A 24,817-nucleotide genomic window follows, 5' to 3' on the forward strand; every position below is an offset into this window, starting at 1 on the left:
AGACAACTTTATTTTAAAAATTAAACACCTGATAAGACCTGAAAGGAGCAACCGAGGCCATAAACTCACCAGGAAAGTATTTACCTGGGATACAAATCATATTTTCAAAGCACTTCTTTTTCAAACTGAGGAGTCGCCCCCTGCAGGTCATCAGAAAGGATGCAGGTTTAAGCTGCTTTTGCACTCAGTGCCTTCATCGTTTACCTTCTTTATTATTCCCAGATGTTAATGTAAGAATCATTTCTCATCTTTAATTTATCCAACTCGTCCTGCACCTCTCTGTCCTGGGATGAGATGAAACCTCAAACGTGTAAATTTCTGGTGACTTGAATTCCAAAAGAAGCTGATGAGTGATAATACAAGACTCCAGCAGCCGAACAGGCGACACACACACACACACACACACACACACACACACACACACACACACACACACACATTCTGTGGTTAGAGGTGAGGAGCATTAGATGGATGGTGGAGGAGACAGGGGGAGGGGGCACCATGCCATGCTGAGAGCTTCCATGCCAAGCTGTCCACCAATCAGAATACACCCCCACCTACCTGCCCACCGTCCCCCACCAATGGGCTGGCTCTGTCTACCTGTCTGTCTGCAAACCAACCAATCAGACCACAGAATGAGGACACAGAAGAAGAAGGAGGAGGACAGACTGACAGCGGGCGTTCCTGGAAAATTCCTCCTCCACTCTTACAGCTCAGACCTGCGATGTTCAGGAGTTATCATCATTATTATTATTTACGCTTTGTTTACGCTAAGCTTTGTTCTGATGTTGTTTCGGAGCTCGTCTTCATTTCCTCAGACTTTTTCTATTCTTTTGTATTTTTGATGCGACAAACATTAAAAGCACGATAAGTGACGGTCTGAGACTTCATGCCGTGGCGAGAGGACGAGGAGCACCTGGACCTCACAGTCTCACCGACTCTCGCTGTAACGACTTCCTCAGAGGGTTTTAAATCCCTCTGCTGACACAGACGTCTGTGTTTGCACAGATAGTTTCAATGCTCAGAACCTTTCCTCTGTGAACGTGTCTTAAAGCGATCGTAGAAAACAGGCGAGAAGCTTCAGAAACCGAGCCGAGCTGCCTTTGTTACAAACACATACACAATCTCTCTGCCACTGATGAAACCAGCTCCATTATTCTGACTGTTCTAAGACCAAAGAAGCAGAGTTTAAAGTAACATCCACAGAATAAAATCATGGAGGACGGACTCTGTGAGCTGCATGTGTGAATGTCTGTCCCCTCCCACAGCCAGTGGCGTGGTTCCACCTCTGAGCACAGAGGTTTTGTGGTGCTGTGTCTTTACTGGGTTTTTTCCTGTGAAAACATGTGGAACTGGTTTGGAACATCGTGCAGTGGTTGTTAGTCCTCCACACTGAAGGGAGCCAGCTAGGGTGCTTTGGGGGTCCGACCAGAAAACCTGCAGCGCTGCAGGTTAACTGTTTCACCCAGGACAGAACCAGGACACACTGGAGAGGTTAAAGCTCGCAGCTGGGTGGAAATTCCCGAGAAAATGTCTGAAGAGAGGAACATCTGTTTTCCCCGGCCACTAAGGATGGATGGACAGACAGATGGATGGAGGCATGGGTGGATGGATGGACGGAGGCATGGGTGGATGAATGGAGTTGGGTGCCGTGTTGTTGGAAAAGAGATTGTGTCTCCAGGTTGTGCACGTAAACACAGCGTGTGTGTTATCGCTGCTGCTCTGTCAGGGTCCAGCGGAGGGTTTAAAATCGAGCGGCGGACAGAAACAAGCGGACACACGGACGACTTCGGACGGAGACCAGTTCAGCAGCTTTCTGTTCTGGAGGGATCCGCTCCTGACCTTCAGCGATGAGCTGCTGGGTTTACTGGTGAGTTGAAAGGGAAGAATGTTTTCATGCTGGGAGTCTCGTAGAGCAGCTTTGCATGATTCACAGTTCAGAATAATCCTTTGTGTTCCTCTGAGCCTCGGTTCAGCCCCTCAGTGAGCGCTTGTGGCTGAGTGTGACCGGCTGCAGTTTGCAGGAGACCTCGTTCATATTTAAAGGAGCCTCCATGAGACTTTGAGGGCTGCAGGCGTCTTTGTGTTTGCATGGTTTCACACGCCAGTCAGACTCTAGTGCATCAGTGCATTACCCTTTTATTTCTGTTGTTGTGTTGCAGCCTCTGAACTTCATGTGCATGCCCACCACCTCCACCTCCTGCAGCACATTTCAAGAGAAAAAGTAGTTCAAGTGTGATCTGAGGTCTTATTCTTGTAATGTGTAAATAGTGAATCGTGTGGAAAACGTTCCTGACGTTGATGGCGTGGGATAAACAGGGTTTCCTCCTCAACATCTCCCCGTAGGAAAGGATGCATGTGAGAGGAAGCAAGGAGACAAAGGAGGAATTTTACATCTCTCACTGAGTCATAACTTCTGTCACCTGTCAGACTGCAGTGATGATGATGATGATGATGATGATGATGTTTGTTTACAGAAAGAGGGCAACGAATCACCACAGACAGAGGAGAGGGCGGAGCAAAGGGCGTCGGCGGGCCAATCGGACGACGAGGACAAAGAGAACGAGCCTGATGACGAAGATGACGAGGAGGACGATGACGATGGAGGAGGATGGATCACTCCCGGTAACATCAAAGAGGTGAAAATGGACTCCGCTGATTGGACGGCTCCAGCTGACATCAAAGTCGGCTGTCTCACCACCGACTTCGCCATGCAGGTAACGGATGCAGACGGTGCATTCGCTGTTTTTCACCTTCTGTCTAAAGGTTTGTGTGAATGGTTTCAGTAAACCGCTGCGTGAATAAATATTCTCCTGCTTTACGCCGGACTTCAAAAAGCTTTCGCTGTCTGTGTCCCAGAACGTTCTCATTCAGATCGGACTTCACGTTCTCTCTGTGAACGGGATGCTGATCAAGCAGGCGAGGAACTACATCCTGAGATGTCACGCCTGCTTCAAGTGAGTCCGAACAAAGTTAACAAAACCTCTTCAGGCTGAAAGGGAGGCAGCTCGAATCCGTTCCAGCGAAAAATACAAAACACGACATTTAAAACATTTAAATTTATATCAAGAGTAGAATAAAGGTGCTGAACAAGTGAAAATGTCAGGACTGCTTTATTAAAAGAATAAAGATAAATTAATACATAAATAAAATGGACAAAGTCAATGAAAGGAATAAAATAAATAAATAAATGTATTAAATTGCTGCTTGAGTAGGTTAAAATAAAAATAATAAAACACAGTAAAAATGATGCTTACATAGAAAAATATAATAAAGGTGCTCCAGAGATACAGATGTAAATAAGGTCAAAATAAAACATCATGTAAAAATCTGAATATAATCCATTAAAGTGGCTCTACACCAGGGGTGGGAGGGCCGGCGTCCTGCAGGTTTTAGATCTCACCCTGGGTCAACACACCTGAATCACATGATTAGTTCATTACCTGGTTTCTGGAGAACTTCAGGACATGTTGAGGAGGTCATTTAGACATTTAAATCAGCTGTGTTGGATCTAAAACCTGCAGGACTCCGGCCCTCGAGGCCTGGAGTTCGCCCACGCCTGCTTTAAGAAAAAGCACAGATGTTAAAGTGGATCAGAACGATGGAGCGTGGAGTGCAGGGTTGGAACAAACCTAACATGAGAGGACAGATGTTCCTCAGACGGACAGATGTTAGTGACCTGTCCTGTTCTTAGAGGCTGTAAGGAGAATAAAGCGAGGGGTTGCCCGTCCAGGAGCATTGACCTGTTAAATGTTTCGATTCCAGGACGACGAGCGACATGAACAAAGCTTTCTGTCCTCACTGCGGGAACAGAACCCTGAAGAAGCTGGCGGTGACGGTGAACGAGGATGGCAGCATGCAGATGCATTTCTCCAAAAACCCCAAAGTGTTGAACCCCAGAGGGCTCCGGGTGAGACGCGGCGTTTTATCACTTCTAAAATGACTCTGCGTTCGCATCTGCAGCGTAAATCGTTTTTTCAGACCGCTTCAGTTCTGCCTGAGTCGGGTCTAAACGTCCTAAACATGATCGCTGCCGTCTTGTGTTTCAGCACACGCTGCCTCTGCCTCAGGGGGGGAAACACTCCACCAACCCCCAGCTGGTGGAGGACCAGCGCTTCCCCCAGCAGAGGCTCTCCCGGAAGGCTCGCCAGAAGACCGATGTCTTCAACCCGGACTACGTGGCCGGAGCGTCGCCGTTCTGTGAGAACGACATCTACAGCCGAGCCGCCAACCTGCAGATCAGAGACGGCCAGTGTGGCGGCGGCAGGAGGCGGGCCAACCCCAACGCCACCCGCAGGAAGTTCATCAAGAAGAAGTAAAGATGGCGAGCATGCATCGTGTTTAAATTAAAGGACCGGACCGTCATTTCCCAAATCATCCATCGGCTCACGTGCGACAGATTAACTCACCAGGTCTTCTGGTGCGTTCATGGACAGTCAGACATCCAAGACATGAGGATTAACTACAGCTCTAAACACGGTGTTCAAAGCAGAAGAGACGCGCGTGACAGCCAGAGGAAGTCGATGACACTCGGCGACACACGGGCGAATTAACTGCTGGCAGCACGAGTGACTCTAACAATACCAGCTCCAGATTATTACAGATTACATAGCATCCCTTATGGAACGAGCCAGAATAATAAATACATTAAAAGTGTGTGAAATTTCACATCGGTGTCTGTTTCTGCTCATTACCTCCACCACAGAGGCAGGAGCGCGCTCGGTCTGCAGGGCGGCGACGTGATACAGAGATTCTGCTACATATCAGGATTTCTGTGAGTGAAGAAGGAAGAAATAAAGCTCTGCTCCTAAACACTCGCTGCTGGAGACGTTTCTCCTCCAGTCGATTAGATGAAGGATGGCAGAGGTGGATGAACATCTGTAAGAGCAAACGGCAGTACTGAACGGACCAATAACGGTCACTCTGGGTTACACGGCTACAGCGTGCAGGTGCACATCAGGTTCAGGGTTTAAACAACGACTAAGGTGTAAATCCTCCTTCCTTCAAATTTTGCCAGACGTAATATTCTTATTAAAATATTTGTTTTAGAGAGCAGTGAAACCTTTCACAGCGAGTCTGCTTGAACTACGTTATAGTTTCCAGCTCAGTGTTTATGGCTGATCTTCAGTATTTTACATCTTTATGATAAAAACATCATCATGAGAAACATTTCTAACTGTCCTGTAACGTCGGGGTCCTGCACTGAAAAACGCAAACTGACTTCTCTGCAGTTTTCACTTTGTAAAGCCGGACCAAACGTGACCCTTCAGTGGGCTGCCTCTGGGGCCGAGGGCCACATGTTCGACATAAATAAACTTTATTATTGATTACAATTTCATGCTTTGGCGTGTGGTTAAACGGTAACACCACTGTGTGCCGCATAGTGCTGGACCTTTTATGCCTTTATCTTCTCGTTGCACCTTGTGAGTCACTGAAGTTGTGCCAGAAATGCTGTGTTTCTATGGTAACACAGCATTACATCATTGAATTGTCCCGTCGCCGTCTGACAGTAAAATTACACAAAAACCAACGATTCAAACACGACGCAGAGGGAGAACATGATCACTGGAAGGTTTATATTTTTAAACAGGAAAATAAGACCTAACAGGCAGGTGTAGTAAGGCTGTTAGTTGGTGGAAGTAGCGTCCACGAGGTGCTCACCTGTAGATCTGTGAAGGTGGAGATCCTTGAGTTTATCTTCAGATATTCCAGACAGGTGGAGATCAGCTCAGACTGACCGTGACTGTGCAGAAACTGCAGTACGCTCCTTTAAACATGAGACTGACTCGTCAATATAATTGATCTTTATTGATTTCCAATGAATCTTTGAATCAAAGTGAAAGATTTAAGTGTCCAGACAGTTTAACAAACCCACCATGTAAATCAGACACAGCTGACGGACTACAACTCCCAGCTGACGGACTACAACTCCCAGCTGACGGACTACAACTCCCAGCTGACGGACTACAACTCCCAGCTGCCTCAGCAGAAAAAGCTCAAAGATGAGGCCGACGCTGGATGAAAATGCAGAGTCAGTTTCTGCCCTTCAGGACTTTCCTATAATAAACCAAACTTTTGGTTTTCTCACATTTCTGACACGTTACCAGGAAAACACAAACATTCAGTTTTTCCTTCTTAAAGGACGAGAACGAGCTGAAGATCTCCGGGAGCAGAGTTAAAATCAGGTGGACTCCATCATCGATGGAAAAAGAAGCAAACTAAACTATTTGCTTATTTTCCTTCTATGTTAGTGAGTAAACCTTTAAATAAGAGAAGAAATGTCACCATTAAAGCCTTTTTCTCACATATATAAAAATATTTTAATGCTTCAGTTTTGACAGATGTCCGTCACAGGATACAGTTTAGAGCCAGCGTTTCCTCGCCTTCACTCCTCGTCCTGCTTCGGCTCTTTAAACTCTGTCTTTGTCAGTTCAGCTCCGGGTTTGGAGTCTCTGACATCGGATGGGGTCGGCGCCGGTTCTTTGGGCTCCATGTCAAACGTCAGGCTGCTCAATTCTGCCGTAATGTCGACCTCTGGCACCGGCGGCTCCTTCTGAGGAAGCAGGAAGTCCAGAGGCTCGAGGACTGTGGCGAGGTCGATGGAGCCCAGATGGCCGTACTTGTGCAGCTGGGTGGGAGGAACACCTGCGGAGAGACAACAGATTTGATTCAGACCAAACTCTGCTGCTCAGCACTTCTTAAGCTATTTTAGCCATTACAAAGAATAACTTTGAGAAGAGAGTCCAGGGCAAAAAAAGAAAAAGAGGTTAAAGATTTTTTTCTCTTTTAAACTAATTTTGTGAAGTTTTCTTCTCATTGACTGATTGGACCAAAAGTTTAACTTTACTACACAAAAAAAGCTTGTGTGGTGATTTTGTGGTTTTATTAGTGCCCCCTACAGGCTGAAGCGGTCATTACTCCAAATTCAGACCATGGTTTCACAAATGTCCCAGTGGCTACGCCCATCTTTTATGTACAGTCTACCATGTACGTTCATGCGGTTTCCAGCCCGAGACCGAAGGTGACCAACAAGAACAACAACGCAAGGACAACAGTTTAAACTGAGACCGCATTATTGGAATAACGGCTTCACTTCCAGGCCCGTCGTTAAACGTCTTCAGCATCACCGCGTCCGTTTTAAACGAAGAAACAAACTCAGACGTTGCTGCGAGTCCTCACCCAGGATGAGAGCGAGCTGAGCCGGTGGAAACAGGACCTGCAGGGAGCGGTTCAGGAAGGGCAGCAGGTCTTCAGCGTACGCACAGCAGAACTGAATAAACAGCTCCTTCTCCCGGCTGCTGAAGGCCGTCTCCTCCGCCCGGTGAAACACCAGAATCTGACGGGTCACCTGACAAAAAACGACACCGTCAGCAGCTGTTAATCCAGCATCAGTCTGACTTTAACCCAGATTACACCAAAGATCCAGCTGCTCACCATCTTCAGGGCTTCCTCCAGGCATTTGGTGACATTCTCCACCACTCCGATGGGGCAGCAGAGGCGGAGGTCGTTGAAGGCGGTCAGGATGTTGTTGAGAAAGCAGGCGAGCGGCTGGAAGTCCAGCAGGGACATTGGGGGCTGCAGGGTGCCGGGCTGCGGGGCGGGGGCTACGACGGGGATGGTCCCTGCCAGCACTGAGGGCAGGGCGATGAGGGTGTACAGGTTCATGTCCTCCTGGAACTTTTCCACCGCCTCCTTCACGGCTCCGCGGAACGTGTCCACCGCCACCCGCTGGAACATGGGCGCCAGCTGCCCGCGGAAGTCCGCCCCCACCCTGCTGAAGGACAAACCGAAGTACATGCACTGACCCAGCAGGGAGTCCAGGCGGCTGCCCACACCCCGCTGCAGGTCCCTCTCTAAGGTCTCCAGGAACTCTGCCACCTTGTGCACCACCCAGCCGTGGAAGATGGCGCCCTCGTTCACAGCCATGAGCCCACCGGCGGGGGGCACTAGCGGGTCCTCGTCAGAGAAGATGGCTCTGTACTGGGTGATGATGTCAAACATGTGCACCCTGCAGGCCTCGATGGTCTTGGTGATGTGAAAGTAAGCATCGTTTTCAGGGATGGCGGCGAGGATGGAGTGCAGCCAAGTGCTGCGAGCCTGCAGGAACTTCACCCGCAGCTCCGCCTCCGTGAACACGTCCATACGCCGCAGGTAACCGATGACGCGGAGGCACACGGGAAGCTGGGAGTTGCTGCGGAGCTGCTGCAACAGCTGGTTGAGCATCAGCTGAGCCGACTGACGCACTTCACGCACGATACCCTAAAGATGGAGAAGGTCAAAGGTTAGAGGAGCCGAAACATTAGATGTTCTCCACAGTGACCTTTTCTGTTTTATATCTCAGCAAAGAGAAAGTTTCTCAACTGTTTTTCTCCAGTTTTTGTCAATTTAGAGTTTAAACTAGCGATTTCCAGCCTGTACCTGAACCTGAGCCCCATCAACAACCTCCCGCAGTCACATTTTAGCTTTTTCACCTTCTCTGAAAGCCTGCTTTATTCCAGCTGGCCAACACCTGGAAGCCTGCTGAGGGGCAACACCCAGAGCTTGTTAGCTGTGCACGTAACAAAAGAAAACTGAGTATTCAGAGCGGTCTGGAGCCTGAGCTCTTTAATTCTCTTCACACGTGTAATTGTTTATTTGAACATTTTTTCTCCAACATCACACGACAGAAAATCAAAGAAAAGTAACGTTTATTTAGCCCTAACAGTTCATTTTCCTAAATAACATTTAGAGTTTCATTCAGGCAGTAAAAAAACCCCAAACACACCCGCTTTTTGGTCAGCCTGGTCTGGACTCACCTGGATGACGGGCAGCGACGAGTGTTTCTTCTCCAGCCTCTTCACGTATGCCGCCAGCTCCAGAGCCTCTTCGTAGTAGCCGTTGCGGACGCAGGTGTCCATGAGCTGAGGAATCTCCAGAATCTCCAGGATCTCCGTGTGGCGGTTCAGAGTGAGGCTGTTCATCCGGCGGCTTGCTCCGATCTCCTCCGCCTCTTTCATGAAGTGCCTGAAAACAAAATGAGCCCCCAAAGCTCAGAGAGACAGCACAACAGCAAAAACACAACTATGTGTAACACTTTATAGCTCTAAGAACCTTTTATTATCTTTCATTAATGTTCCCAGTCTGTAGTTTTGTTCTGGTTGTGGCTAAAGTCTGGCTGCCTGTTTTTTATTCTGAAAGGAGGCTGACGAGCCAGCTCAAGGGAAATTAATCTGCTGCTGTTTTATTCCCAGTCAATTCACCTTCTGTGGCATATTCCTAAGAAAATAACTAAGTTATTCACTTTGTGATCCTACAGTGAGCTACAATAATAATAATCTGCATCTCTCTCCTTGATCAGTTCATCCTGTGTGCTTTTTAAAAAATATCTAAAGTTTTTATTAACCTAACAGTAAATGATGACACTTTTATAGACCCCAGTTTCCTCCTGCTGACATCCCCTCCACAGGGAGCCACCGACCTGCAATTCTCTCCGAAGCGGGGCAGCTTGTCCAGCAGCCGGGACACGCTGCTCTCCACCCGCCCGAAGTCCCGGTAGATGTGCTCGGTGCAGTCGGCGGTGCGGATGAAGGTCTGGTAGTTGGAGAAGGCCAGCTCCCGGGTCTGCTGCAGGATCTGAGCCCGCTCCTCCGCCAGCCTCTCCGGCTCCCGACCCAGCTTCTCCACCCCGAAGGAGCTGAGCTCCGACAGGTAGGCCGCGAAGTCCGGGTTGTCCCTCCAGCTGTCCGGGAAGCTGTCCTTAAAGATGGACGCCAGGATGCTCTCATCCTCCACGTCCACCGCCGCCATGTTTACCGCTGCAGGTTCACGGAGTCCCGGTTCACAAACTGACAGATTTCCTGGTTGTAAACAACCGGAACATCCAGTGCTGACGAACACGTCCCGGTTCTTCTTCTTCTCCTTCTGACGCGTGTCAAAAAAGCTTAAAGGTGAAATACTGCCACCTGCCGGTGTTGTGCCAAAAAGTCATTTCCGAAGTTTCTTTGTTTTTGTTTTGTTTTGACTGTATACTATAATAATAGGTATATATGAAATACATAGAATATATTTGTGACTCTGATTTATTGAGTTATTATATCTATTTTGTCCTTTTTGGTCACTTAAATCATGTTTCTATAACTGTGACGTTACATTTGTTGGCCACGTCTCTCAGGAAAAAGACATTTCTGTTGCTAAAAACTGATAACTCAGCTATTATCAAGGCAGCTTCTGCCTTGAGATAGGATTTCTTTTTTTTTTTGTGGAAAGTGAATGAATTATTCATGAGAGAGATGTCTAACACTTTTTTCACAGATTACAGGCCAACAATTAATTTATGACTGTTTAAATGTTTTTGCAAATATCACCAACACCAATATGAATAATTACTAGGATACTGATTTACCTGTATAATAATATGATAATAATATTCTAAGTACATTACAGTACAGTAAGTATATATGATACTGTAATAGAAAAATTACACACACTCGTTAACCTCTCAGTGAACCTCTGCACCAAAGCCTAGTGAGGCTAAAAATAGCCTAAATTAATTTAAACGAATTACGTTATTACAACTAATGCATAGACTGGCCATGGGCATACCGGGCATTTGGTGATTTTTCGTTTTTATGGGCCGATGGTTTTTTGTTTGTTTGTAACAGTATAAACAATGAAAGGTGGTGGATTGGCCAGATGCTGGCAGATGTGTAAGAAGTTGTTTGGTGGTGGCTATGGCGGAGCTCCCACTGAGGCCAGCAGGTGGATGAGGGAAAGGGGAGGCAGGAGGAGGAGGAGAGCCCCGAGGCGGCCGCCGGTCCGAGTGTCAGGTGAACTGAACTTCAGGTAAGAAGTTATGACCTGCAGTCTATCTGGGTCAGATATGAACCAAGTTTAGGTGGAGTTTATTTTCATGTTGCTGACTTTTTACAGTCAGTTACAATAACTTGTACTGACAGAGTTCCTATACAGCTGGGTGGTGCTATGATGTTACTGATAGTGAACTTTACTTTATTCATAAGGTTAGTTAGTAGAGTTGCCAACCGTCCTGTAAAAACGGAATCATCAGAGAAAATATTACGCGTTTCGTGTTGAGCTGAGAAGAGACGCAGTTTGTCCCGGACTTCAGCTATAATGAAAAAGACACAAAGCTGGATTTATTCTGCGTCTTTACGCTGTTAGCTGCCTCTTCTTCGCTCATTCAATCATGAAACTGATCAATGATCAACTGATCGGCTTTTCTCTCTCGTTTGTTGATCGCCCACTTTGCGCCAGAAACAGGAAACCAGCAGATGTCGCGCTAAACAACAGCAGCACGTTTAAGCTGGATCAGCTGTTGTTAGAATTTATTTAATATTAATTTCTAGTATCAGCTGATGTTTGCTGGAGCCACAGCTCTAAAACTGCTGGTCATGATGTCGGTTTGGTTATGTGAGAGGGAAACATGAAACCAGGAGATGTCCTTACTGGATCATCAGAGCTGAACAGGTGATGGAGAAACAGGTTTACCTTTTAGATGACATGAATGAGTTGAAGTTATCAACTGTTTCTGAGAGACAAATAACACCAGGATCCTTTTTTATGTAGCTGACAGCTGGTAACTGTGCAGGGGCGGGTCTAGCAAAGTTTTGCCAGGGGGGCAGGTAGGGCATTAACAGGGAGAGGGGGGCACAAAGAAATACTTTTCTTTCTTATTCTCATTTAAAATGTCTCGCTTTTAATAAATAATTATCTGAATCTTACAACCAAAGTTTTCATCTGATGTACAATGTATAGAAATCCTACATATACCAACAAGACTGTACATCACTGTCACAACAGCGTTTGTTTTCATTCAAAGGCTTTATGGCTTTTCCTGTAATACCTGGTGGGCCGGTCACTAGTCAAAATGCCCGGACCGATTTTTTGTCCCAATCCAGCCCTGAACTAATGAATTAATTTCCTAATTAATTTTGTTTTATTTTAGTTTTGTAAATACACAATGTCATTTTAGATAGCTTTCATTTTCTTACAAAGCTGCTTTTCTTTCAGTGCAGCTTAAATCATTAGAGGCAAATTTAGAGGGGGCGGGTAACCAGGTTTATGAGAAACTAAAAACCAAATTTAGAAAAGGGACAGATATGTGAGGGGGAAAATACTTAATCACAAGAAAATAAAAGATGCATTTAGGAGAAATTATAAGGAAAAAAATCTAAATTTACCAGAAAAGATTTGAGAAAAAGGGAAAAGTTTGGCAAACGTAACAAAAATAAAAACAAAGAGAAACATGTCAAATCTGGAGAAATGGAAATTTAAGATAAATACCGCTAAGTTAACGGCGCTACTGAAAAGTTCAACCTAGTGATCGTTTTCTACAGTCATGACTTCGAAGCGTATTTGTTAATAAAGTTGTTTGGGGGAAAAGGGTAATGACGTCACCGGAAGTGAGGTGTGTGATTCAGTTGCTAAGCTGCAGCCGAGCAGTAAACGGACCGTCGACAAGTTGCTGTCGCCGTCTCACCGGATCAACTTTAAGCCGTCCGTCGGTGACCGACAGACCGAGGTAAGCTCCCCAACGCCAGACTGCGTCTGCTCGGTCCAAGTTCCGCCGGGGAGCCGCTGCTCCTGACGCCGATGCCCGGCCTCAGTGTTCGGCTAACGTTAGCCCGGAGCTCGGTACGGCGGGTGGTTAGGTCAGCACCGGTGTTCCAGATCAACTGGCGTTTAGATCAACTGGCGTTTAGATCAACTGGCGTTGGTCGAACAGATGTGTGGCAGTCTTGCGTTTCAGGAGCTCCTACCGACAAACCAGCAAAAAACGCCAAATGTGTCATCTGTGACACTTGTGAGGTTGTCTCAAACACACTCCGTCAGTCTTGATGCTGTTGAACAACAAAATGTTTAAAAATGTGGCGAGTTTACCTGGTGATATCCTCATGCGCGACGCGATCGCGAAAACAGCAAACAAGTAACACCACGCCGATGTTGTTCACAGGACACAAAGAGTAAACGATCGTTTACTCTTTGTGTCCTGTGAACAACATCGGCGCCAGTTGATCTAAACGCCAGTTGATCTAAACGCCAGTTGATCTGGAACACCCGCCACAGAGTCAGAGTTAACGGGTTAAAGTGGGGAGCAGACGGACCTCCTCTGCTGTGTTAGTCTGAACATGAGCTCGTCTGTGGTTTAATGAGCTTAATGAAGAACCTTAATGAGATTACCTGAAGTTAGCTGAAGCTCCAGGAGAGCAGAGCAAACACTCCTGACCACAACAGCACTGCTCAGTTAGTTTACCGGTGTTTTCATACACGTTATGATCTGAGAAAAATGCGCCAGTTTCCATAAACAGAAATGTTCGCTTCAGTCTGCAGACAGTAACACATGAAGGTTCTTGCAGATTTTAAGTATTATTTTTGTGTTAGAAAAATAGATATTATCTAACAGTTTGGATGTAGATGAAGGTGCTGATGAGGATGAGAAATATCTTATTTATCCCATATTTGGGAGACTTTTGTTATAGCAGGAAATGAATATCAGACACCAACCGACATCACCTGATAACACCAAACAAGATTTATTCTGTTTGTTCATTTGTGAAATCTTGTGTTTGCAGGTGAAGAATTATGTTATTTAAGAAAAAAATTCAAGGAGTTTGAATTGTGCGGTTGCTTTGAGGTTGTTGATGATGTATCTGCACCGTGTCTTTATGGATCACGAGATGAACTGTGGTACTGCATGAGGAAGTCGGGAGTAGCAGAGAAGGATGTGAGGGTGGTGCAGGACATGTATGAGGACGGAGAGAGACAGTGGTGAGGTGTGTGGTAGGAATGACAGATGGGTTCAAGATGGGGGTGGGATTACATCAGGGATCTCCTCTGAGCCCCTTCTTGTTTGCTGTGGTGATGGGGACAGGCTGATAGACGAGGCCAGGCAGGAGTCTCTGTGGATCGTGATGTTTGCAGATGACACCGTGAGCTGCAGTGGGAGCAGGTCGAGGTATGCTCTGAACACAAGAGGAATGAAAGTCAGTAGGAGGAAAATAGCTGAACCGAAGAGGATAACGTGCCACTCGTCTCACTCTCATTCACACAATGAGAGAGACGAGTGGAAAGGTTAACATGCAAGCACCGGAGGTAGTGCCAAATGAATAATTGTTTCTGAGACGTGAGATGTGGGAATTTATGGATTTAAAATTTATCGCTCAAGCAGCCTCAGAAAGGCAGAAGTGTGACAGTTTTTTTATAAAGCTAGGTCTTTAACTGCTGTTGACTTTGACCCTGGCACGTTCTCCTCTTTGGCTCAGCTATTATAATGAAATCATTCTGGTAGGTGATTTTAATTGGGATCGGTTTTCTCCTGTGTCTGATTATTTTAAGGCACACTGTTTTTAATCTAACACAAATGACTAAAGCCCCACACACCTTATTCCCCAGATAAATCATCTTTGATTAATGTGCCACATCATTTCTCCACAGCAGTTTTTACCAGCGACTTGACTGATCGCTGCGTGGTTGGTGCTGCGAGGAACAGTTTCATGCTCTGAGCATCATCACAAACAGAAATTTAAAGCTTTTACATGAGCAAGCCTTTTGTCACGACTTCATGAATTTACATTGGGTCAGTTTTACATTGATGGACGGTGTTAACTTAGCTTGTAAATATTACTCTGAGAGTTTTATCTGCCTTGTGGACAAACATGCTGCTTTTAGCCAGGTCAGAGTGAAAGGGCGGGACAGGAAGCAGCCCTGAGCAGCTTCAAGAAAGTCCGACACTGATGCCAATGGCTAAGGTTTGGCAGCTGCGTAATAGCTTCGCTGCTTCTATTAGGAAATCCAAATGTGATCACTTTCTGATCTTAACCACTGACAGTCTCAAAGTCCCTGGGACGCGTTGGCAGACTATAAATTCTCTCTCTGACAGCTTTGAAGAGCATTAACATTAAAAAGTCACCGGTCCAGACAGTCTGTCTCCGTTTTTCTTGCGTCTGCTTGCAAGCATCATAGATGAGCCAGCGTCTTATATTTTTAATCTTTCCATACAACTGAACACTTCAGCAGAGATCCCAGTGTGCCTTTGTACTGCCCTCCTGAAAGGTGATGATTCTTGGATGGTAATAATATGAACCAATCTGCAAACTCTGTATTTTAGCTGAGATTCTTTAATGGCTGAGGAATAATCAACCTTAGAGCTATCAGAATGAAAATGATATTTTATCTCTCCAGTACTGTAACTTAAAGGTTTAAAATTTAAAGTTCTCAATGATATCTACGAGGCCCTGGAAGCAAAGAAATACTGCACCCCTCTTTTTATTGATCGAAAGCCTCCGGCACTGTTGATCGTGGGGTTTTATGTCAGAGGTTATTGGAAAAGGGCCGTCCAGACCAAGCTAAGCACCTTTCTCACCATAAGCAGTGTGTGCAGTTTAATGGTCTCTCTTCCAGTTTTTTAAATGTGACTGATGGAGTGCCACAGGTTTCTGTCTTGGGACCTGCGTTATTTACTATTTATGTCAGTGCTGTGGGACAAAATCTAAGTGCAACTGCCTATTTTTACGCAGATGATTAATTGTGGTAATAATCTGGTACCCTGGTATCGACATGGTTTTCGAACATTTGCAGTTAGCTTTTGATCGTACACAGTCACAGCTGTTTCTGCTAAGGCTGTCTTTGAAATGCATCTATAAAAAAAACCACGGTTGTGTTCTTCTCAGAGGGTTCGGTTAACCCTAATCCTAACTTCCCTCTCTTGTATCTTCTCAAGGTACATGTATTAACAATGAAGCTGTGGAGTCTTACAAACATCGAGTTCCTGTTGAAGCTAGGCTGAAGCTGGAGTTTTGTTTTTCTTAGAAATGGATCGTTGGACTTTGTTTATCACGGCATTAAGATTTATCACCGGCTCAAAACCTTTAGCACACCACTGTACGTTATATTCACTGGTTGATTAGTCCTCATTAGCCTCATGCAGGATGGTTCATTGATAGCATTTTGTCTCTAAATTCATTTCTGGTTTACTCGTCTCCTATTTGTCAGATTACCTGTAATCTGACAAATAGTTTAGTCACAATCTGCGGTCTCAGGACTTCTTTGCACTCACTGTTCAGACCTCAGAGAGAAGGTATTCTCCTTTTCTGTCCCGTCCTCATGGATTACATGACAGAAGGATTTCAGGCTCTCAGCTGATTTTGCTCGTAGACTTTAAAAGACGCATAAATGGTTTTGTGAAATCATCACTGGGAATCTTGTTTTTAGTTTGACTGTGTAGACACTTGGTAAAATATTCAATATTTTATTGGTGTTATTTTATTATGCCTGTTTGAAACAGGTCTCTCTTGTAAATGAGGCATTGAGTCTCAGGACTATTTGTATAAATAAAGGTAAAATGAACAAGCACTTGGTGACAGTGGTGAGGAAAAACTTATTGTCACAGGAAGTAACCTCGAGAAGAACCACGCTCGGGGAGGGGCCGGTATGGGAGTGAGGGGAGGAAAAGAAAACACTCAGTGCATCATGGGAATCCTTCAGCAGCCTGAGACTATAGCAGGAGAAATCTGCTCTCTCTTTCTAGTCCCTGTCAGGACTCTTGCTGCAGCATTTTGGATTAGCTGAAGGCTTTTCAGGGAGTTTTTAGGACATCCTGATAATAATGAATTACAGTCGTCCAGCCTGGAAGTAATAAATGCATGAACTAGTTTTTCAGCGTCACTCTGAGACAGGATATTTCTAATTTTAGAGATGTTGCACAAATGGAAGAAAGCAGTCTTACATATTTGTTTAATATGTGCGTTGAAGGACATGTCCTGGTCAAAAATGACTCCAAGGTTCCTCACAGCGTTACTGGAGGCCAAGGTAATGCCATCCAGAGTAAGAATCTGCTTAGATACTATATTTGTAGGAAATTAACGGTCATCAAGGTTTTTATATCTTTAAGACATTCCTGCAGTTTAACTAACTTATATCATCTGGCTTCTGGCTTGTATACAGTGTTTTCCAATAATAGATGAGTTTAAATACTTGGGGTCAACCATCCAAAACAAGGGACAGCACACAAGAGACATGAAGAAGTGTGCAGGCTTGGTGGAGTTTCAGGGGTGATTTGTGACAGAAGGACGGCAGCCAGCATGAAAGGGAGGGTTTACAGGGTGGTAGTGACACCTGTGTGGTTTGGAGGCCGAGCTGAAGACGATGGTATCTTCACTGGGAGTAGAAATGAGAGCTCAGCGTCAGAGAGGCGAGACTGAGACGGTTTTATATGTCTTATCTCTTCTATCACTTATTTATCACTGTGTTGTGTTCCTGCAGGTGTTTGACGCTCAGTGCAAACACTAAATCAGAATCAGAATCAGAATACTTTATTGATCCCTGGGGGAAATTATTTTTTGTTACAGTGCTCCATTTTAAACCAGGAGCTGATGTCCGTCTCATGAATTAACCTCAGCCGGGGTCGTCAAACACAGCAGCCAGTCTCCCAGTATGACCAGTATGGCTGCCTCCAGCACAACCAAGATCGCATGGCGCCTTCGTGAGTATTAAAGTTACTCAAACGATCATCACACCCTTCCTGTCCAGCAGCCCAGCCCGACCTGAATTTGTTCCTCCTTTGTTGCCGTACAGAGGAGTTCGAGGCTCAATCCAGCTCCATTTCCTGTCTGGCTCTGGGGAAAAGCTCGGGCCGCCTGCTGGCCACAGGAGGAGAGGACTGCAGGGTCAACATCTGGGCCGTCAGCAAGGCCAACTGCATCATGGTGAGTCCCCCGCAATGCAAAATGCGATGGGTTTCTAATTTTTAAGGTTTCCGTCGAGGTTTTTTAGGCCTGAAACATGAGCAGATTCAAAGGAACCCATCCTTTACCTACTGCTCTTCTGCAGTCTGCAGGTCATGATGCCCACACCTGCCTCTCTCCTGTCACCACCTCACGCTTTTATCTTTATTATTGATTCATTTCTGATTGTTAAATGATGAAAACAGAGTTCGCTCCATGGGAATTAAACAGACTCATGTTTCCCCTCCACTGCTCGCCATCTTCCTCCAACTAAACTAACCTGCCTGACCTCTTACGTTGTGTGTAGTGCACCACATCATGGCAGAGCGCAGACTGTATACAGGGAGTGCAGAATTATTAGGCAAATGAGTATTTTGTCCACATCATCCTCTTCATGCATGTTGTCTTACTCCAAGCTGTATAGGCTCGAAAGCCTACTACCAATTAAGCATATTAGGTGAAGTGCATCTCTGTAATGAGAAGGGGTGTGGTCTGATGACATCAACACCCTATATCAGGTGTGCATAATTATTAGGCAAAGTCCTTTCCTTTGGCAAAATGGGTCAAAAGAAGGACTTGACAGGCTCAGAAAAGTCAAAAACAGTGAGATATCTTGCAGAGGGATGCAGCAGTCTCAAAACTGCAAAGCTTCTGAAGCGTGATCATCGAACAATCAAGCGTTTCATTCAAAATAGTCAACAGGGTCACAAGAAGCGTGTGGAAAAACCAAGGCGCAAAATAACTGCCCATGAACTGAGAAAAGTCAAGCGTGCAGCTGCCAAGATGCCACTTGCCACCAGTTTGGCCATATTTCAGAGCTGCAACATCACTGGAGTGCCCAAAAGCACAAGGTGTGCAATACTCAGAGACATGGCCAAGGTAAGAAAGGCTGAAAGACGACCACCACTGAACAAGACACACAAGCTGAAACGTCAAGACTGGGCCAAGAAATATCTCAAGACTGGTTTTTCTAAGGTTTTATGGACTGATGAAATGAGAGTGAGTCTTGATGGGCCAGATGGATGGGCCCGTGGCTGGATTGGTAAAGGGCAGAGAGCTCCAGTCCGACTCAGACGCCAGCAAGGTGGAGGTGGAGTACTGGTTTGGGCTGGTATCATCAAAGATGAGCTTGTGGGGCCTTTTCGGGTTGAGGATGGAGTCAAGCTCAACTCCCAGTCCTACTGCCAGTTTCTGGAAGACACCTTCTTCAAGCAGTGGTACAGGAAGAAGTCTGCATCCTTCAAGAAAAACATGATTTTCATGCAGGACAATGCTCCATCACACGCGTCCAAGTACTCCACAGCGTGGCTGGCAAGAAAGGGTATAAAAGAAGAAAAACTAATGACATGGCCTCCTTGTTCACCTGATCTGAACCCCATTGAGAACCTGTGGTCCATCATCAAATGTGAGATTTACAAGGAGGGAAAACAGTACACCTCTCTGAACAGTGTCTGGGAGGCTGTGGTTGCTGCTGCACGCAATGTTGATGGTGAACAGATCAAAACACTGACAGAATCCATGGATGGCAGGCTTTTGAGTGTCCTTGCAAAGAAAGGTGGCTATATTGGTGGCTGATTTGTTTTTGTTTTGTTTTTGAATGTCAGAAATGTATATTTGTGAATGTGGAGATGTTATATTGGTGTCACTGGTAAAAATAAATCATTGAAATGGGTATATATTTGTTTTTTGTTAAGTTGCCTAATAATTCTGCACAGTAATAGTCACCTGCACACACAGATATCCCCCTAAAATAGCTAAAACTACAAACAAACTAAAAACTACTTCCACAAACATTCAGCTTTGATATTAATGAGTTTTTTGGGTTCATTGAGAACATGGTTGTTGTTCAATAATAAAATTATTCCTCAAAAATACAACTTGCCTAATAATTCTGCACTCCCTGTATAAAGGATGGGTGTAGATTTGAATTCTGAAAAGTGAAGCTTAAACCTGCGTTTTTCATGGATGTCCAGCAGGGGGCGACTCCTCTGACTGTGAATAGAAGTCTGTGAGAAAACGAGCCGCCTCCTCACCTGATCTCTGAGCTCAGTAAACAGTTTCCTGACGGCTTTATGGTCTCAGTCGCTGTTTTCAGGTCTTATTGAATAAAAGATGAAGCTCATTTTGGAAATGATGGTTTCCATTAGTGTTCAGGGGACGATAAAGCAGGAGATGAAGGTGGGCTTATTTTGTGATTGACAGGTGACGTGGTGTCCCTCAGCAGCTTCACTAACACTAACATTTTGATATATAGTCTGTGTTTTGAGTTTTTGAGAAAGGAGCGAGGTGCAGTTTTAGGTGATGATGTCTGTTCTGACTGTTTCCTCTCAGAGTCTGACTGGTCACAAGAACCCAGTGGAGTCTATCCATTTCAACGTGTCGGAGGAGCAGGTCGCCGCCGGGTCGCAGTCAGGTTCAATACGAGTCTGGGACCTGGAGGCTGCCAAGAGTAAGACTCTGTCTGTTCTGTGGCTACGAGGCTTTTTAGTCAAAGCTTCACCGCCTCTAAACTGTCTGTGTGCGTAATTTATCTGCACAGGTGCTTTAGATCAGCGGTGGACAGCGTAAGGTTCACACTGACAAAGAGAAGTGAAGTGAGCGAACCAGTCGATTAGAAATATGACACACAAAGAGCTGAAACATGTTAAAATCAACTTGCTTTTTTTTATTAGTGTGGTGAGTTTTTTCTAAATTTCTGAGTGCAAAGTTTGAGCTATGAGCTCTTCCACCTCTGCTGCCTCGAGGACACAGGACATCCGTCATACCACATGATGTCAGCCTCTGTAATATAGTACATCAGTCTGATTGAGTATATGTTATTATTAGTAGTATTTTTCCATCTACTCTTATTTTGAAAATTGATACAGCTTCCTCAGTGTTCAGTCTCAGGCTGTAACGGAGGACGTTGTACCCCGCAGTCAGAATAATCGTCCGTCCCATCATGCGGAGGCGTTTTAATGCACCTAAGCTGGGTCTTAGTTAGAAAGAGATGCAAAGAGGTGACCCTGCTGCTTCCTGTGCTCAGTTTTAAGGACTCTGATGGGACACAAAGCCAACATCACCAGCCTGGGCTTCCATCCCTTTGGAGACTTCCTGGCCTCCAGCTCCATGGACACAAACATTAAGGTAGGCGTGCTTTCCTGTGTGAGAACATCCTTGAAGTCTTAATCCGCTCTAATGAAATGTCTCTTCTTTTCTGCTGTCAGCTGTGGGACTTGCGGAGGAAAGGATACGTGTTCAGATATAAGGTAAGTTTGTGCTCAGGATGACAGGCCGGCTCCTAATATCCTGCTCGAATCCAGGTGCACGTTTCTAACAGGTGGACAGTGGCTGCAGGTGGATTTGGTAAACACACCTGTGGTGACCTAACAAAGTGTGATGTGGACATTTGCTTCAGTGGAATCTGATCTTTTATGCAAATGAGTTGACCTCATCTGACCTGGAAACAGCACCGTGTGAAAAGCTAAATCCTGATTGTTTTCAGGTTTCTGACAGATTTTTGATGTTTTTCAGATGTTTAAGCCCCGCTCTACATTCTGATGCTTGTTTTCCACAGTTGTACCATCACATACAAAACAAACACACACAGACACGTGGTCACTAGTGATGGGATTTCCGGCTCTTTTTAGAGATCCGGCTCTTTCGGTTCGGCTCACTAAAAAGAGCCGGCTCTTTCGGCTCCGAACCGGCTCTTCAGGTTGTTTTGTTGCTTTAATTAATTTATTATTAACAATAATATAAAATTATGCACAAAAGGAATTACTAACATAAAAACAAGTGGTTTTATTTATATATGTTTATATATAAATATATGCGGTGGCCCCTAGAGACAAAACACGTACAAACTCCAAAACACATTTCTAGCATGAACTGAACTTCCAAAGCAGAGCTACTAGATCACTTAAATTACACAATTGAAAGCATGTGTGTATTGTTTGTGTATTTATACACAGGCACTCATATATATATTCAAATAATTTAAAAAAAAGTTCATTTACCTGTTATTACCACACACCAAATCCGGTCGTTGGTACTTGCTGGCTTGTGTAGCCACAAGATAACAAAGGCTCAACACTGCGCCCAGCATCCTGGAGCACTTCTGTTGTCTTTTGTACGTTTTTTGAGTTTTTATATGCTTCTGAGTTTTTATATGCTTCTGAGTTTTTACGTGCTTCGGAGTTTGTACGTGTTTTTACGTGTTTTGGAGTTTGTACGTGTTTTTACGTGTTTTGGAGTTTGTACATGCTTCAGAGTTCGTACGTGATTTGAAGTTTGTATGTGCTTTGTCTCTAGGGGCCACCGTAAATATACTTTTATTTATTCACTCCACATAAAATGTAATAAATAAATCATATAATACAAAAATCAACTATTCACATTTCAAGTTTTAACTATTTAAATTTCAGCTTTTTCCTTTCACAAATTTAAAGTGAAAAGAACACAAAACACTGCAAACCACAACACAATTAAATATAAATTATAATAATATGAAAACTAAAAGAACATGCATATTCTCTGTCATATGGACCTGCATGAATAAACTTTCTCAATCCTTTATCTCTTTCTTAAGGTCTTAAGTTTTGTTGTTTTTATGTTTTTATGTTTTACAAAAAAAAAACTTCACATTTTTTATATTTTTAAACGAAAGTGACATGCAAGGATATTTTTCTTTAGTGATGTTGCTTCAGCAATCTCAAATACTAATTATTCTGGGAATTTTTATGGTCAAACTATGTGATTTTCCAAATGTGTGTGTGTGTGGAGTAAAATGACCTTGTTCTTATGATGTTGTCACCGTGAATCATTTAGGATTAACAACACAAATTGTATCGATAGCAGAAACAGTCTTATAACTTATAATTCTCACACGTTACCGCTAGTTTTACAAACGCAGTCTTCTTCAGCTCTGTTTATGTAGCTTTTATGAAACTGATTTTCCATAGTACAAGTAGAATTTAATTTTTCTTTGCTCTCCAGTATAAATGCAATAATTTGCAGGCTTTTTACTGAAACTCTCACAATGCAACACTCAATGCTCAGAGCTTCATATATCAACAGCTCTGAAAATATCTTCTTTTTTAAAGTAATGTAGGACAGGATCTCTCACTCTCTGTGTCTCAAAAAAAACCCAACTAAACTGGCAATCACCACTAAACAAATGAAAGTAGTTTATGGCTTTTTTATCAGCTGCATTTCTTTCATTTATGTATTGATCCCATTGTTTATTGGTAATGCTTTTAGGTCACTGTTTTAGCATGTCTGCCTCACACTCCATTTAAACAGTTTAACAGATAGTGGGAGGAAGGTGGCATTGGAGTTTGTTGGGTGCTCCTTCTGAGACCGATCTGTTGCAGTCTGTTTGGCCACAGCTGTGGGTGCCTTCTTTGCTGATCGCTTTATTCTCTCTTCTAGCATACTCCTTAATCTTATCCAATTTCAGTTTATCCAACAACAGATGCAGCCTGTGATCCACTCATTTTAAGCATTCAACATAAGCAGCATGCCAAAATCCAAAACAAAGGCAACAGCAATTCCTTCAAACTCAGGTGAACGCCTGCAGAGCCACAGCACACACACACACCAAACCGAATAGCAAACGTAGCGGTGGGCGTGTCACAAAAACATCTTCTATGGTCAGAATCCAAACTGCGTTCAAACAAACAATACGCAGCACAAAAACACAGTTTACATACCACCGTCGTCTTCTCCTTATCTGTCAGACTAGCCGATTTTATGGGTGTCACTGTGCGCCAAAGCCGAGGACGCTCAGAATGATTCGGATTAAACTGTGTCAGTCGGAGCTTTTATGGAGTCTTACAGTAAACGGATTATTGCATTTAAAAGAACTGAGAGACTTCAATTTAATTTTGTTTATGCAGCGCCAAATCACAACATCAGTCACCTCAATGCGCTTTATACTTTAAGATCTACATACAGAGAAAAACCAACAATCATATGACCTCCTATGAGCACTTTGGCGACAGTGGGAAGGAAAAACTCCAGAACCAGGCTCAGGGCTTCTACTTTCCTTCAAAATAAAAGCTTCACATGAGTCTCGATAGCAAAAATCTGACCAGTGTTGGTGTTGCAGGGTCACACTCAGGCTGTGAGGAGTTTGGCCTTCAGTCCTGATGGGAAGTGGTTAGCTTCAGCGAGCGACGACTGCACCGTCAAGGTACGACCTGATCTGACGTCTCACCTTTAATGTAAAAAATATATTTTAAGGATTGTTTTTCCCGGTACTTACATGTTGTGGTAACTCTGACTCTGTAACAGTAGATGCTGAGAAACCTTCAGAGTAACTATAACCTGCAGGACTTACACGATGCTGTGAATGTAAACTGTGAAGCAGAACATCAGCAGCAGGAAACTGTGCAGAAAGGCTGGAAGACGTTAAAATGTTCCAGCTGGTCCTGGTTCATGTTTGGTAGTCACGTGTTCCCATAAAATAAAACGAGCGATTGAATCGCAACATTTTTAGATTCTTCTACATTTTAAAATGGTTTTAAAAGGTCCGTCTGTTGAATCACTTCAGTGTTTTAGGATTTTTAAGATCCATCTTTTCTATTAAAATAGTTTTCAGGACACTTCTTGACCCAGGTTCAGTTACATTTATTTAAATAAAGTAATAAGCTGGTGATGTGTAACGACTCGTTAGGCTAACATTTCATCGATGTTTAGAATTAAGTTTCATTTCATTTGCAGCGGTCGGATGTTCGGGTGTTTGAGAGCATCTTGGGAATTTAAAAGTGTGAACATGATGTGTTTATTCTGTAAATGCTGTGAAAGCATCAAACCGGCAGCATCCTGTAATAAAATCGCTCATTCTGATTGGCTGAAGGAGGTGAGCTCTGCTCTCTTCCTGTTCGATGACCTCAGCCCTGTCCTCTTGTCTCCATCAGCTGTGGGACCTGGCTCAGGGGAAAACCATCACGGAATTCAAATCTCACACCGCCGCCGTCAACATCGTCCAGTTCCACCCCAACGAGTACCTGCTGGCCTCCGGAAGCTCCGACAGGTACGTCGCCGCAGGCCGAGCGCCCGAGACGCAGCAGCTCGGAGCTGAAGGAGCGACTCATGAGTGGAATCAGTGTTTGTGA

The 24,817-nt window shown here is 44.5% G+C and overlaps 3 protein-coding genes across 3 annotated transcripts in view; 2 read left to right on the forward strand and 1 right to left on the reverse strand.

Moving 5' to 3' along the window:
* The first annotated feature begins 833 nt into the window (after nucleotides 1-833).
* Nucleotides 834-4,729, forward strand: LOC146639166 (RNA-binding protein NOB1-like). The gene is made up of 5 exons (XM_085351189.1): nucleotides 834-1,870; nucleotides 2,478-2,717; nucleotides 2,860-2,957; nucleotides 3,766-3,910; nucleotides 4,050-4,729. Exons 1-5 carry the CDS (start codon nucleotides 1,637-1,639, stop codon nucleotides 4,317-4,319), a joined length of 987 nt encoding a protein of 328 aa, XP_085207315.1. The 5' UTR covers nucleotides 834-1,636; the 3' UTR covers nucleotides 4,320-4,729.
* Nucleotides 4,730-5,792: 1,063 nt separating this feature from the next.
* LOC146639167 (conserved oligomeric Golgi complex subunit 8-like) lies at nucleotides 5,793-9,887 on the reverse strand. The gene is made up of 5 exons (XM_085354646.1): nucleotides 9,458-9,887; nucleotides 8,796-9,003; nucleotides 7,435-8,259; nucleotides 7,180-7,348; nucleotides 5,793-6,645 (listed from the first exon to the last, which is right to left on the reverse strand). Exons 1-5 carry the CDS (start codon nucleotides 9,784-9,786, stop codon nucleotides 6,386-6,388), a joined length of 1,791 nt encoding a protein of 596 aa, XP_085210772.1. The 5' UTR covers nucleotides 9,787-9,887; the 3' UTR covers nucleotides 5,793-6,385.
* A 6,915-nt stretch (nucleotides 9,888-16,802) lies between these two features.
* LOC146639168 (uncharacterized) overlaps nucleotides 16,803-24,817 on the forward strand; it is a 36,194-nt gene continuing 28,179 nt past the window's right edge. The window contains exons 1-7 of the mRNA XM_085354533.1: nucleotides 16,803-17,476; nucleotides 17,569-17,699; nucleotides 20,049-20,166; nucleotides 20,743-20,843; nucleotides 20,924-20,965; nucleotides 23,809-23,892; nucleotides 24,620-24,735. Of these exons, the coding sequence (XP_085210659.1) occupies nucleotides 17,428-17,476; nucleotides 17,569-17,699; nucleotides 20,049-20,166; nucleotides 20,743-20,843; nucleotides 20,924-20,965; nucleotides 23,809-23,892; nucleotides 24,620-24,735 (641 nt within the window). The 5' untranslated portion in view covers nucleotides 16,803-17,427. The remainder of the gene's footprint in view (nucleotides 17,477-17,568; nucleotides 17,700-20,048; nucleotides 20,167-20,742; nucleotides 20,844-20,923; nucleotides 20,966-23,808; nucleotides 23,893-24,619; nucleotides 24,736-24,817) is intronic.

The sequence above is a fragment of the Diplotaxodon limnothrissa genome, linkage group LG1, assembly GCF_057381915.1.
Source record: "Diplotaxodon limnothrissa isolate DT_005_m linkage group LG1, D_limnothrissa_male_GT1.1, whole genome shotgun sequence".
Lineage (NCBI taxonomy): Eukaryota > Metazoa > Chordata > Actinopteri > Cichliformes > Cichlidae > Diplotaxodon > Diplotaxodon limnothrissa.

Coding starts and splice junctions, on each gene's coding strand:
- LOC146639166 (XM_085351189.1), top strand. CDS start 1,637: ATGGAGTTGGGTGCCGTGTTGTTGGAAAAGAGATTGTGTCTCCAGGTT. Junction 1,871..2,477: donor ATGAGCTGCTGGGTTTACTG/GTGAGTTGAAAG, acceptor GTTTGTTTACAG/AAAGAGGGCAACGAATCACC. Junction 2,958..3,765: donor AGATGTCACGCCTGCTTCAA/GTGAGTCCGAAC, acceptor TTTCGATTCCAG/GACGACGAGCGACATGAACA.
- LOC146639167 (XM_085354646.1), bottom strand. CDS start 9,786: ATGGCGGCGGTGGACGTGGAGGATGAGAGCATCCTGGCGTCCATCTTT. Junction 9,004..9,457: donor CGCTTCGGAGAGAATTGCAG/GTCGGTGGCTCC, acceptor TTTTGTTTTCAG/GCACTTCATGAAAGAGGCGG. Junction 8,260..8,795: donor CGTCGCTGCCCGTCATCCAG/GTGAGTCCAGAC, acceptor CTCCATCTTTAG/GGTATCGTGCGTGAAGTGCG.